At 40.9% G+C, this 14,372-nt stretch overlaps 1 protein-coding gene across 4 annotated transcripts in view; it reads left to right on the plus strand.

Moving 5' to 3' along the window:
- The first annotated feature begins 5,587 nt into the window (after nt 1-5,587).
- The window catches only part of bmp7b (bone morphogenetic protein 7b), an 84,869-nt gene continuing 76,084 nt past the window's right edge, over nt 5,588-14,372 (plus strand). For all 4 annotated transcript variants that reach the window (XM_078419261.1, XM_078419259.1, XM_078419262.1 and 1 more), the window contains exon 1: nt 5,588-6,158. In XM_078419261.1, the coding sequence (XP_078275387.1) occupies nt 5,765-6,158 (394 nt within the window). In that variant the 5' untranslated portion in view covers nt 5,588-5,764. The remainder of the gene's footprint in view (nt 6,159-14,372) is intronic.

A 14,372-nucleotide genomic window follows, 5' to 3' on the forward strand; every position in this document is an offset into this window, starting at 1 on the left:
TTGAGGTTTCAGCTGTGAAAGGCTTGACAGTCTGAGGAATCCACACGTCATGGTTATTGACAACTTACTGATTGCCTGCACCCTATCCACCCATCAGCTGCTCTTTAGGTCACAACATTTTGTTGGACCTCAGCCTTCAGGTCTCTGAAGGTCTGTGCAGTTTTCCTTCAAGGCATGTTGGAGATTTCAATCCCTCAATATCTTACGGGTAATTTGTTCCTGGATCTGCAGGTCATTCTAAGCAAATCAGCCTGGATGGTTTCTGGTAGAGAGGCAAGAGTCTCTTCACAAGTGCTATTTATGATGGACCAGAGCAGTCCAGGCACTGTGGATGTTAAGGCTCCTGTTGCTTAGTAATTATCCACATCATCCAGGAGCCAACTGGGAAGAGCCTTCTCAGCGAGACCATGTGACTTTTGACTGCAATACATTTATTTATGCTGATGTTTTGGAGCCAGGCTAATGGAAATAACAGTGCAAATTAGGCAATAATTGGTCCGGCAGTCATCAGCACCTATCATGGCATGAGTGAGGCAGACACCCTTATGGTGTTTTGCTTTAATGGTGACATAATCTAATAAGCAGCCATGCCTGGTTCTGTGGTGATGGCATGCTTCTCGGCTAATACAGGATGGTGTTTATGACAAGACTGTTCCAAGCATTTCATCAGAAAGTGGACTGCTCTCGAATTCACTTTCTCTAGTCTCCTCCTTGCCATTCAGACCTGACCTTAGCTTTGAATTCACTTAGGAGGGTCAATTTATCTCCCTTCGAGATCCATGCCAGAGCTTTCTCAAGGGCAGTGTAGAAATTCTCCTTGGCCTCATCAGGGTAGAGGATTTTACACTTACCATAACACTAGAGTGAGTCTGAGGATTACGAGACAATTTATTATCTCATGTCACTTGGTCTTCAGCCATTCCCTTGGTTCATTCTATCACCCCACCCACCTAACCATTTTCTCTGCAATTTAAAATATGCTCGTTTCTTTACTCTTTGCCATGTTGAAAGTCATCAACAATAATATAAATCTGTTGGTTTCTTTCTCCACTAATTTGCTTCGTATTTCCAGCACTATTTGTTTTCAATATCTGCAGTTCTTTTGCTTTTTGATTACTTAAGAAATTCATTGCATTACAGTCATTAGTTAACATGCTCATTACAATCCATATCAAAGTTAACTGTTAATAAGTGCTATCTGACTTTTGCCAATGTGTTAGTTTGTTCTTGATAGTTTTGTCTCAGTTATTATTATTTGGGCTATCATGGTTTTCCACACACAATTAAGCCCTTCTCCGACATTGCTGTTAAATTTCATTTTCAGACTTCTGCATGTTTCCTTTCATCTGTGTCGATGTGAAACAGGTTTCTAATTGCTGATTCTAAAGTTTTCTGTAACCACTGGCCCATTTGTGTTTAATTCATATATTGTTGTCCCTTTGGTATTATGTTGCTCTTCATCAGTCAATTAGCTGTAATTATTTATCATCAACTAAGATGCACATGGTAAAGTTATTATTGACGACTTTCTAATCTATGATTGGGCCATTTAATCTATATTAAGGTTTATAATCCCTTGTATGTGTGGCTATTATTCACTGATGACCCAATTGACTGTGATACTATTAACTGCCCTCCCAGCTCTGATTAGATATTTATTTATTATTATCCCAGCTGTTTTTATATTTTATTAACTGTTCGTTCAGCTGTTATTGTTATTAATTGTTCTACCAGTTGTATTATTTTACTACTAACTGCTATCCTGCTGTATTTAAACTGTATTTATGATTTTGTCCAGTTTATAACAAAAGATGGAGAGCTCTGTTCTTGGGTAAACTGCCTTCTAGCCCATTCTGCTAGTAGTTTCTGCCGCTGTTGACCTGTGCTGGATACTTTGTCACATGCATACCAACTCATACTTATAAGGAATTAATACATGGAGAGGAATCTATTGGATTTAAGTCCAAATCCAGATATCAACCCATATTCTCTGCTTAACAATATGGTCCTGTGAGCATGTTTGAATGTTGAAGGTGGCAACTTTTGGATGAAACATTAGACCAAGATTCAACTGCCCTCTTAGCAGATACAAGAGATCACAAGACATTTATTGCGAGAGTTAGGAAGCTCTTCATAGTATCATAGCCAATATTTGTCCTTCGGCCATTATCTGTCGAAGGGTCTTGACCCGAAACAGTATCCGTTCCATTCTCCAGAGACGCTGCCTGTCCCACTGAGTTACTTCAGCATTTTGTGTCTATCTTCAGTGTAAACCAGCATCTGCAGTTCCTTCCTGCACATTCACTCAATATGGAGTTTGTGCATGCTCTGTGTGACCACATCGATTCCTCCGGATTCTCTGGTTCTTCACATATCCAAAAGATTTGCTGGTAGGTTGGCTGACCACTGTAAATTACTCCTTTATGCAAGTTAAGTGCAAAAAGAATCAAAAGGAGAATTGATAAGCATATGTGAGGAAGAATTTGGTGTTGGGGTACTGGGGAAAAAGAGGAGGAATGCGACTAAGGGGATTGTTCCCCTGGAGCCGACATGGACCTGAGAGGGTGAATTATCTCATTCTGTATTTATTAAAAAACAAGGCATCTCAGTCAGCCCGATGATGATCGCATATTCATACTACCCTCAGGATAGCAGGCAATTACTATTCTCTAATCCCAACCAAACTCTAATCCTAAAATCCCTGGTTTATATTTTTTCCTCTAATGCTACATATCCATGATTCTGACCTTTAAACCCACAAGTGGTCCAGATCCTAATCTTTGACCCGATGCTCCGGTTTCCTCACAATCTCCAAACTCTCCAAAGTTTGTAGGTTCATTGGCTTTGGCAAAATTGTAAATTGTCCCTAGTGTATAGAATTGTGCTAGTGTACGGGGTGATCGTTGGGTGGCGTGGACTTGTTGGGCCGAAGGACCTGTTGCCACGTTATATCTTTAAAGTCTAAAGGGTCTGTTTTTCAAGCTATCCAATCAAATTAGATATTGTACATGGACACTATCAAGCTGAACTCAGATACAATATGTAGACTGAAGGAAAAGATAAAGAGTGCAGAATATAATTCTCGGCATTGTAGCGCAACAGTTTCAGAGACAAAGCCCAACATCTGTAATGGGGTAGATGTAAATTGGATAGTGCCCTAGCTTATGGAAGGACTGTTCAGAAGCCTAATTACAGAGGGGAAGATGTTGCCCCTGATTCTGGTGGTGCACGCTTTTAAGCTTCTGTATCTTCTGCCCGATGGGAGCAGGAGGAAGAAGAAATGACCAAGGCGGAACAAGTCTTTGATTATGTTGGCTGATTTTCCAAGGCAGCATAAAGCGTAGATGGCATCTGCTGTGCGCAAATAGAGGAGAGAATGAATGGTCAGGGTGGTTGATGAGATGCAAATCAAGTTAGCTGACCAGGATGGTGTCCAGCTTCCTGGCCTCGCCAATTACCTCTAAACCTGAATGTCTTTAAACTGACCTTGACCCTGAACCTTAGCCCGATGTTTGAACCTCATTGCTAAATGTAAATCTGACATTAACACCACATTCCCTGACCTTGTTCCCAACCAAAACAACTTTGGGCAATAGCACCATCCTCTATTCCTGACATTAATCTTGATTACCCTAGGGTTTTATCCCAAACTGTGACTGTCGTCCAATCTCTAAATGTAACATTGAATGCCTAACTCTTAGACCCTGACTTATTTCTAACTTTAATTCTGACTCAATCCAACCCAGCCTCTCATCCCATTACCCAGATTCTAACTTTAACTTTACCTGATCCTTAACATTAATTTCAATCCAAACTCCAATCATAACGGCCACATCCAAACCCAAAACATAATCTCTACCCATATATCTATCTATTTCTTTTCCTACACCATTTAGGGAGCACCGTGGCGCAGCGGTAGAGTTGCTGCCTTACAGCGCTTGCAGCGCCGGAGACCCAGGTTCAATCCTGATCGGGTGCTGTCTGTGGGGAGTTTGGACATTCTCCACGTGACCGTGTGGGTTTTTCTCTGTGATCTTTGGTTTCCTCCCACACTCCAAAGATGTACAGGAATGTAGGTTAATTGGCTTAGTGTAAATTGTCCCTAGTGTGTTTAGCATAGTGTTAATGTGCGGGGATTGCAGGTCGGCGCGGACTCAGTGGGCCAAAGAGCTTGTTTCTGCGCTGTCTCTAAACTAAACTAAACTAATTCTCCTAAACCAGAAACATTCATTACAATCTGGAATCAAATCTGGAACCAGAAGTTTAATTTAGCTCGACACATGGTAAAAGCAGTTAAGCCAACAACACAGAAAACTTGGCAGTGCCACAGTCTTGTTTGTGCAGCTGTATAACGCTATCTTCCCCAGGAGGTTGAGCTGAGTCATTGCAATTAATGGTGTTATAATTATTCCGCCATGATACTAAAATCCCTCTCTCTCTCTCTGGATCACTGGGCAACACTGGTGTTGAGCCAAAATCTCCATCCCTTGACCTGTGCTAACCTGGCTGATTTTTTAGTGCTTGGACATGTCACAACTTGCCTCAGTGCCACAACTGGCTAACTGAAAGAACAATGCAATCAAGACACCAACATCCAGCAGCTTCCCAGAAATAAGCACTTGATATGACCAACATATGGATAGAGGCAAGAATGGATGCAAATCTACATCCCACATAAGGGACAGCCTACCAATTAAAAACATACAAGCAAAATTGCTCAAGAAGGAAAGAAACCTGTTTCTGGATGGAGTTAATGTCTTCAGAATACAAATGGAGAAAGCTTAAAAATATATCTCAATAATGTTTAAAATAGGAGGAAAAAAAAATGTTGGTTTATACAGTATTTCTCTTTAAACAGTCAACAGTCAATATTCGTGTTGAATGCACAATTTTACTGTGCTTTAAATGACAGACATGTTAGCTTATGATAATGACCATGACAGCTCTTCAATTCATTGTATGGAAAAACTTCAGAATATTTCTGAAAGCGCTCTCTCTCTCTCTCTCTCTCTCTCTGCCAACAACTCCCGCATCCATTTCCATTCACCTTCATCAATGCCGCCCCAAACTACCATTCTCCTCCTATCTCCTCCTATACACATATCCACAAAACAGAAACATTATAAAATAAGACACAGTATATAATAAATGGAATACTCCCTCCCAACTTTGTTTTTAATAGTTTTAATTCAGTAAAAAGAAAAAGCAATGAAACATCTTGTCCCTGTGTCTGACTCACCCCTTACCTCTTCATCAACAAGTAGTTAAATTCGAAAGCTCCTCCCTCTTGCTTAATTACAGACGCCCTTAAGACATTCAGATAATTTTCTGTTGCTACTTTTGAGTTTAGACTAAAGGGTGCTCCTCCCACTGAAGTAGCCTCCTGCTGGCTCCGTCTGCACTAGACAACTTCACTGATTTACATGCAGAAGTATTGCAACTCTTGTAGGTGAAGTACTCACAAGCTCTTGCTGAACTGTGGGAGCCAGTTCACACAGCATGGGTCCTGAACTACAACCTTACTCGGATAGCTTTGCATCGTGCCTGAGCACCCTCGTCTGAGCTGTAAAAAAGCGAAGGGGAAAGAGAGAGAGAGTGAGAACAAGTGAAAGAGAGAGAGAGAAAGAGAGAGAGAGAGAGAGAAAGAGAGAGAGAGAGCGAGAGAGAGAGAAAGCGAGAGAGTGAGTGAGAGAGAGGGAGAGAGAAAGAGAGACGTGACCATGTTTGTGTAGAAGAATCACATAGCTGTCCAAACTGATTAAGAATGAGCTTCCTGCTGTTTATTAAAAAAGCTGCAGTGGGGCTTCTGTGGAACTGCTTTGTGCTGCAATCAGTTTTGGGGAACTTAACCACAGACAACGCCATCCATTCCAGTTTCATCCACGGGCGCCTAAAAAGTCAGGAAAGACGGGAGATGCAAAGAGAAATCCTCTCGATCCTGGGCTTGCCTCATCGCCCTAGACCCCATTTGCATGGCAAGCACAACTCTGCACCCATGTTCATGCTGGATCTCTACAATTCCATGTTAATGGAGGATGCGAAGGGCTTCTCATACCCTTACAGAGCCCTCTTCACCACCCAGGGACCACCTTTGGCCAGCCTGCAAGACAGTACCTTCCTCAGTGATGCTGACATGGTAATGAGCTTTGTCAACCTGGGTGAGTTAAATTTATTTCAATTCAAAAATTGCTGCCGTAGTTATGAACGTGATCTAATGCTTTAGTTCTGGGTTTCTATGCACAACCTCCCTGTGCGGCACACCTTGCTTTAGGCAGTTATTAAAATTCTCGATAAAGCTTTGCATCTTGCGTGAGAATCCACTACAGGTGGCAATCAAATTGGAAGTCAAAGATTGGCACAAAGCTCTCTAGCAAATACTGCTTAATTTATTTCAGGTTGTTTAAAGTTTAATTTTTACTTCTCCCTTACTGCTTACTCTTTCAATTGTTAGAGAAAATTAACAGTGTACTTTACTGAAGGTGTGTCCAAGTGACATCTCTCAAGCCAGCCACTCAAATTACAGCAAAAGACAAAGTGCTGGAGGAACTCAGCAGGTCAAGCAGTATCCGGGGAGAAAATGGACAGGCAATATTTCAAGTCAGGACCTTTCTTCAGACTGATTGTAGTAAAGGTGGAGAAAGCTGGAAAAGAATGGTGGGGACAGGACAAAGCCTGGCAAGTGACAGGTGGGTACAGGTGAGAAGGGTTTGATATGCAGATGGGTTGAATAAATGACAAAGGCTAGAGGTGATAAGGAGACAAAAGAGTGTCAATTAAGGAGAGGAGAGTCATAGAATTATAGTCACAGGGAGTGGAAACAAGCCCTTCGGCCCAACTTGCCCATGCTGACTAACATGCCCCATCTGCACTTGTCCCACTTGCCTGTGTTTGGCCCATTTCCCTCCAAACATACCCTATCCATGTGCCTGTCTAAATGCTTCTTAAACATTGTGATAGTACCTGCGAAGAGGAGGAAATGTAATGTAAAGCCAGAGAGTGGAATTTGGTGTTAGAGGACAAGTGGGAGAGGAAGCAGAGGGGGATAAAAGGGACCTGAAGAAGGGAAATTAGTGTACAAAGGAGGGAAATGAAGCAGGGTGACTGTGGGATGAGGGGGCCGTATGCGATGGTGAGATAAATAGGAGTGTACCAGGGTTGAGGTGGGGAGCACATGAACTTAAGTGGGGGTGGAAGATTATTACTTGAATTTGGAGAATTCAGTATCTGTACCATTGGATTGTAAGCTACCCAAAAGGACTATGAGATGCTGTTCCTCCAGTTTGTGTGTGGCCTCACTCTGGCAATAGAGGCCAAGGACAGAAAAGTCAGTGTGGGAATGTGAAGTGAAGTTAAAACTCCGTGCAAATAAACGGGGGATCCAGCAAGCTTTGGTGGACAGAGCACAAGTGTTTGGCGAAAAAGTCACCTAGTCTACACATGGTCTCGCCAGTGATGTCAGGAATTTACTGTCAGGCCATGCTAGGAATGTCAACTTTCCCTCTTTCCTATGCCTTCCCCTCTCTCCAATTCCCTCACCAGTGCCAATTTTTCCATGAGACCCACACTATCCTTTTTCCAAGAAACATATAACATGTACTGAAACAAAGACAAAAAAGAAACAGGTGGCAGCATGCAGCAGAAATAGTTCACTGCCGGGACCACCTACACAAATGCAGATCACACAGATACACATTACATCTTTAGGATAATCAGCAATGAAATCATAGTTGAAGTAAGATGAATGTTGTACACAATTTAATTATCTTGAATGCACTGCTGACAGCTTGGCAGAAGTTTCAATGAAAAAAATATCTGAATTGAGACTTGAGAAAAGAAAAGAAACAAAGACATGCAGGTTTGTAAGTTAACTCGCCACAAAATTGCCTCTAGTATGTAGTGAGTGTATATGGAAGTAGGATGACGTAGACCTAATGTGAATGGGTGATCAATGATTGGTATAGACTCAGTGGGCCAAAAGGTATCTTTCAATCAATTCAGTATCAAGATATGGCTATTGCTAATGAATAGAGTGGGACGAACTAGATTTTTTTTAGAATTATCACTTGCAAGCATGATTGGTTGAATAGCTGCTCTTTGTCTGTATTATGTCATCCTTCTTTTAAAGGCTTTAAACAATTTCAATGGTAATAACTGTAGGGGTTGTTTTATTTCTATTGACGAAGGTTACTGCTTGTGCTACAGTTTAAGAGTTAAAATAGTTCACGGAGAAATAAAGTTGCTTAGAGGCAAGGGAATGTTTCCTGGTGAAACATGCACACCACAGGCTGTCTCCCCATTGCTCCATTTTGTGGAGGTGTTATGTGTAATCCTCAATCGATGTACTCGCCTCAATCAAAGTAGGCAGTAGTTACTATTTCTGTTAACCCTTTGATCACTGCTGGAATATTTCTTTTGTTTTCCTTCATCTAAATTTTATCAGACACATTATCCAACACTGTGTGTGGTGGGAATCAGGAGTTGGATGCTTTGTGTTTTCTAAACCCCGTACAAAAAAAACAGCTGCAACTGTCTCTCTGCATGTCTGAGATTGGCTAAATTAATTCAAATTCAGACTCAGTAGTGTGTATAGACTTTTCAGTTTTTCAGCATATGGAGTGAGATGCACACTCGTTCTTCATGTTATGAGACAAAACATGCACATGAGCATCCATAAAGTATGATATATTAATAAACCTTTAGACAATTGATGGCATGGCGCCATACCCCAGCTTGCTATATTTCTTTGTGCATGCCACTGCAAGGGTCTGATCATGGTTCTGCCCTTTATTCACACAATTTCACAGTGTATTGATCCTAATATGTCATCCGCTCTAGATTTTGAATCTCCACATGTACAATCTCATTCACTTGTTCAATGGGAATGAAGATTGCCAGGCGACTAAAATAGTCAATTGAAAATCTGCATGTGTCTAAAACAATGTGGAGCAACACATAAAGAGTCATCACAGATAGGGATAAATTATGCCAGATCCTTTACCTCAGCAGTCATAATTTAACTAGAAACTCATTCCTTGGAGTAAATGGGGTTCACGGTGTGGTTTAGCCTGTTCACTGCCAGGTTTTTTATTTCACTATTGGCCAAGACCCACTTATACTCGGGGTGGCACTGAACAGGTTAAAGTGGAGAAATGCAAGCATTGGCAGAGAAGATTTGGCAAATTTTTCATGGGCGCAACCCATATACTCAGCTCTGCTGCTCATCCCACAAATGCATGTTCCTTACAAATGTGGCACCATTTAAAAGGGAAATAAACAGGCTTTCCAACGGTATAAGATTTATTGCCAAGAAGCATTGTTACAACAAAGAAATAATCTATCAAACACAAATTTCCTTACTTTTTGTGCTATGTTTTAGATTCAATGGTAGTTTAAAAGAAGAAATTGGATTAATCCCCATTTAATAACAGCAATACAAATCAATAAGAAATTAATTTTTTTCTAGAACAAGTGATTAGAGAATAAAATCTAGGGACATGGGGAAAGAGTAAAATAATGGATCAGCTAGGTTATTCTTCAAAAGAGCAAATCTGACCACCAGTCAATTAACCACCTTCCGTGCTGTACCATCCTATAACTTTATTCAATAACTTTTTTTCTTAGTTGATCTAATAGTGTTTTAATACAACTAAGTGTTTCAGTATGCGAATTGGAAAGGGCACAAGAATCACACTCATTAAGGTAGGACAAATATCACGAAAAGCTCAATCTGGTAAAAAAATGGCATTTCCAATTTGCTAAGGGACATTGAAGTACAAACATGGTAGAAGGAATATCAAAGAGCTAATGCAAGTCATAAAACTGCCTCCATTAGTTTTAGATTAAATTGTCAGATTTATTAATTCACTGCACAAGCTCAACGATTTAGATTCCCTGACACAAAGGTGATGCTGAGGCTGTGATTCCCCACGGTTTGGTAAGCATGACAGCTGAAGCTGTGAAAGCCAATCTAGGCCAATTGATGGAGTGAGGCACGGGCTGCTGGCATACACAGCTGCAACCTGTGTTGTTTTAAGAGTTTGGAACATGCAACCCTACATTCCAGCTCACTACAGGCTTTCACTGGAACCTGGCCAAGGGTCAATGTGGACATCCCAGAGCCCCTCACAATGAAACCAGCAAGCAGCCAGCTGGACTGTTTTACTTACGCACTGAGAAAAATCTTCTTGTTCTGAAAACAAGACCAGCCCGAGCTGATTTGATTAGGCTTCCTCCATACCATGCTGCAGAAGGATATGAAACATGCCATACAGTGACACTGACTCAATCCTGAGTCCAATCTGTGTCAGTGTACCATCCTGCAACAGTGGGCAGGATGGATATTTATTTTTCCATACGACCCCGCATCAAAAAATAGAGGGGTTCATGTTTTAACATAAATATAATTCCATTTAACAGGAAAGTAGAATTTATAGTATATTAATAAGTAGAATTTATGGCACATTCATAAAGTAGAATACTTTAATGTGCCATTTCTGCCACACCATGTGCTATTACATACTTTCGTAAGTAAGGCCAAATGCCTGGAAATTTCTGGATCTGATTTACACATCAGAGTAGATGTTACATCTGGATTTGACAGATAGGTTTTCTATTCATGCAGAATTCCAGACCATTTCTATTAAACTAGTATAAACCGTACAAGCAACTTAATTGGTTAGATACAAACGTTTAATCCCACTATGCAGTCTATATTATTCAGCAAAACTAAGCGAGTGGAAGATACCATGCTTATATTGTCTTTCTTATCTAATTACTCCACCGAATGTCCAATAAATATTTGTAGTTCTGCAAAGACAGGATTATAAATAATTGTATCTCAATAATGGCTACAGGCAGCATGGCTGGGCACATGGCCAAAGAACAAGAATAACTAGCTTTAGTTATTCATATTGTCAAGCCTCCTGGGGGCATTGAAGGCAAGGCAAACAGACTCTTGGGTGTGAATGGCATTCATTTACCCAGAATTATCACTGGTGTCAGCTAGAGCATGCCAACTGCCTTACTCTGGAACATTGCTCAACAAGGATCAGTTGGACAGGATGTACCAGGCGCCTCTCCTATTCCTTCTCATCCAGATTGCACTCCAGCATAATTTTCACCCAATTAATCTCCATATGTATTTTAGATTAGATATTAATTCAAAGCTCCAAATATCATATCAGGTTGGTGTATGTGTTTTCACTGAGCTATTCAAAGATCAGTAAACTGGTGTCCCAGTATCCAGGTGTTTATCAGCGAGAAATAATCCCTTCCCTGTCCATCCCCACCACTTTATTTAGAAAGAACCTCAGTGATTTGGTGTGACCAGAGAACACCACGCTAATTCCTTTGGTAGTGTCTGAAGAGATAAAATCCTCCAAACTATTTCGGGATATCTGTAGCTTGAGTGGGCATTATAATCTGAAATTATAATTGTAGCTAAACTCAATTCTTGTAGCAATTCCTCTCCCTCCACTCACGTCACACAATTCCTCTCCCTTCCTCCTCCACCTTCTGCTCATTATACACCCCTACCCCTTTCGGTCCCCTGTTTACACCCTCACCCACCCCACCCCTTTTCCATCTACCCATCACCTCTCCCTCAAGTTTTATATTTCATTCTTTACTTTCCATTCGCATCCGATTCCACCACTGGCAGCCCTTTGTCTCCACTTATCATTCTCCAGGTTTTGTGACTATCTCCACCAATTTCGACCAACCTGACCCATCTCGCCCAACATGACCCATCTTGCCCAACCTGACCCATCTCACCCAACCTGACCCAACTCGTGCCCCAACCCTTTCCTTCACTTCTATATGCCAGCTATCTCCTCACCATTCCAGTCTTTAAGAAAGGATCTGGGCCAAAATGTCACCCCTCCACAAATGCTGCCTAACCCACTAAATACTTCCAGAAGTATATAAATGAGAGAAAGGGCGTGAGATTGTGGAAATATGAGATGGAATGGGATTTCTGCGTCTGTGATTTGCAGGCATAGAAAACAATTAGAATGTAATTATGAGAGAAATTGCATACAAATGGCAGGAGATATGCTTCAATTATATAGGACATTGGTGGCACCATATCTGGAGTACTGCATGCAGTATTGAAAACTGTGTTGAAGGAACTGGTTTAAACCAAAGATAGACACAAAAAACTGGAATAACTCAGTAGGCCAGGCAGCATCTCGAGAGAGATGGAATACTAGTTGAGTTTAGTTTAGTTTAGTTTAATTTGTTTTTGTCACATGTATAGTGGGAAAGCTTTTTGTTGCGTGCTATCCGGTCAAAGAAAAGACCATACATGATTAAAATCAAGTCATCCACAGTGTACAGATAGAACATTGAAGTCTGATAAAGTCCAATTAAAGATAGTTCAAAGGTCTCCAATGAGGTAGATGGGAGATCAGGACCGCACTCTAGCTGATAAGTGGACGGTTGAGTTGCTGGATAACAGCTGGGACGAAATTGTCTCTGAATCTGGAGGTTTGCATTTTCAAACATCTGTATCTCCTGCCTGATGGGAGAGTGGAAAAGAGGGAGTGATCGAGGTGAGACCGGTCCTTGATTATGCTTATTTATTTATGCTAATTTATGGAAGAATGCTAATATGTTGTAAGTAATTTAGAGAAGCTTGACACCACTACCTGAATTAACATGCTGTCTCTTGAGGAAAGATTATAGATAGGCTTCTTGCTGATGGATTTTAGAAGATGGGGGAGGAATAGATTGAAATATGGATGTCGTTTTTGACATGCAATAACTCCAGCTTCCTTCATAGAGGAGTTCCTTCCTTTCTCCCAAGGCTTGAGAACTATGAAAAGGGCAGTTATTTGTACCGACTGCCAGTCCAACACTGATTAGTCAACTTCTGAAGGGAATATCTGTGATCCAAAGTTAAACCAATTGAGTAAATATGCAAAGGTACTTTTGCAGAGGAATAGTGAAATAAAGTGGTGGATTTATTGCACATTGAAGACAAAGATTAAGAGCACTATATTTCATTTGGTCTGATGTTTGATGTATTGATGTATCAATCATTGCTGTTTGTTGAGTGTTATTCTTCAATGACAGACATCTGGTTTAAAGCTTCAAACTTATTACTTTCCTTTCCAAATTGACACATAAATATCTTGAGACAGTACATCAGCAAGTTTTTGATGAATAGCAAGTAACGTGTGACAGCTGAGGCCAAATCCCCAGCATCATTGGTATCAGCTGGGTCCAATTAACTGATATTGGTTTGACCATCTGAATCTTGGAGAGGAGAGGAGAAGAGGGGAGGAGAGGAGAGGAGAGGAGAGGAGAGGAGAGGAGAGGAGAGGAGAGGAGAGGAGAGGAGAGGAGAGGAGAGGAGAGGAGAGGAGAGGAGAGGAGAGGAGAGGAGAGGAGAGGAGAGGAGAGGAGAGGAGAGGAGAGGAGAGGAGAGGAGAGGAGAGGAGAGGAGAGGAGAGGAGAGGAGAGGAGAGGAGAGGATCCTCCCTGCTAGCTGTGTTGCATGAAGGTTCTGCAGATGCAATGAAAAAACAGTAACTGGGCAAATGTTATAAGTGGTCCTTAAATCACTGGCTGGTATTACATCTGATTATGTACAGAGTCACAAACACTTTACCACAGGATATTCTCCATCTGAAATTCAAATGGATGTACACATAGACATGGGTGAGCATGGTACAGCCTAACTTGGAAAGGTGGGTGGAGAGAAAATTGAGCCAGAAAGGGTGGCACTAGTCACAAGATCAGGATCAAGAGGATCACACAGGGTGATTGCTCCAATTGACAGGCTGTTGGAAAGGTGGAGAGATTTTTTAGAAACATAGGGAGTCACAAATTATATGGTGAAAATGGACATCAGCTGTGGAAAATAACTTGTTCATTAATTGGTCATATGATGGATATTTAGTAAATAATGATTTGGAGCACAATGCACAGGACAATTCAGAGTTTGAATTACTAAATTCATTCCGTGGTACATGAGATGGGATTGGGAGGACCCAGGATATGGGTCAAAAGACATGGAAGATCCAAATGAGTAGATGGCACATGATCTACAAAAGAAATAGAATTAATCAGAATCAAGAATGCCTATGGTGAGTAGCTCATGAGTAACAAAAATGTCCTTGCAGTTGGGAAGATAAGAGTTTAAGAAAACCTGAAAAATAATTAAATTAATTGCTATCAACTGAATTTTGATATATAAAAAGCTGATAGTAAAGATATTTCATGTAAATAGTAACTTGGTGTATGTAATATAGGTGGATAATTATTGCTCTGGCTTTGAAAATTTTTGGGGAGGAATGTATTAAAATATATGTTGAGTGTAATTAAGAACTATGTGTGCCATATGATATCACTTCTTATATATTGCTCTA

This window comes from Rhinoraja longicauda, chromosome 22 (genome assembly GCF_053455715.1).
Source record: "Rhinoraja longicauda isolate Sanriku21f chromosome 22, sRhiLon1.1, whole genome shotgun sequence".
Classification (NCBI taxonomy): Eukaryota; Metazoa; Chordata; class Chondrichthyes; order Rajiformes; family Arhynchobatidae; genus Rhinoraja; species Rhinoraja longicauda.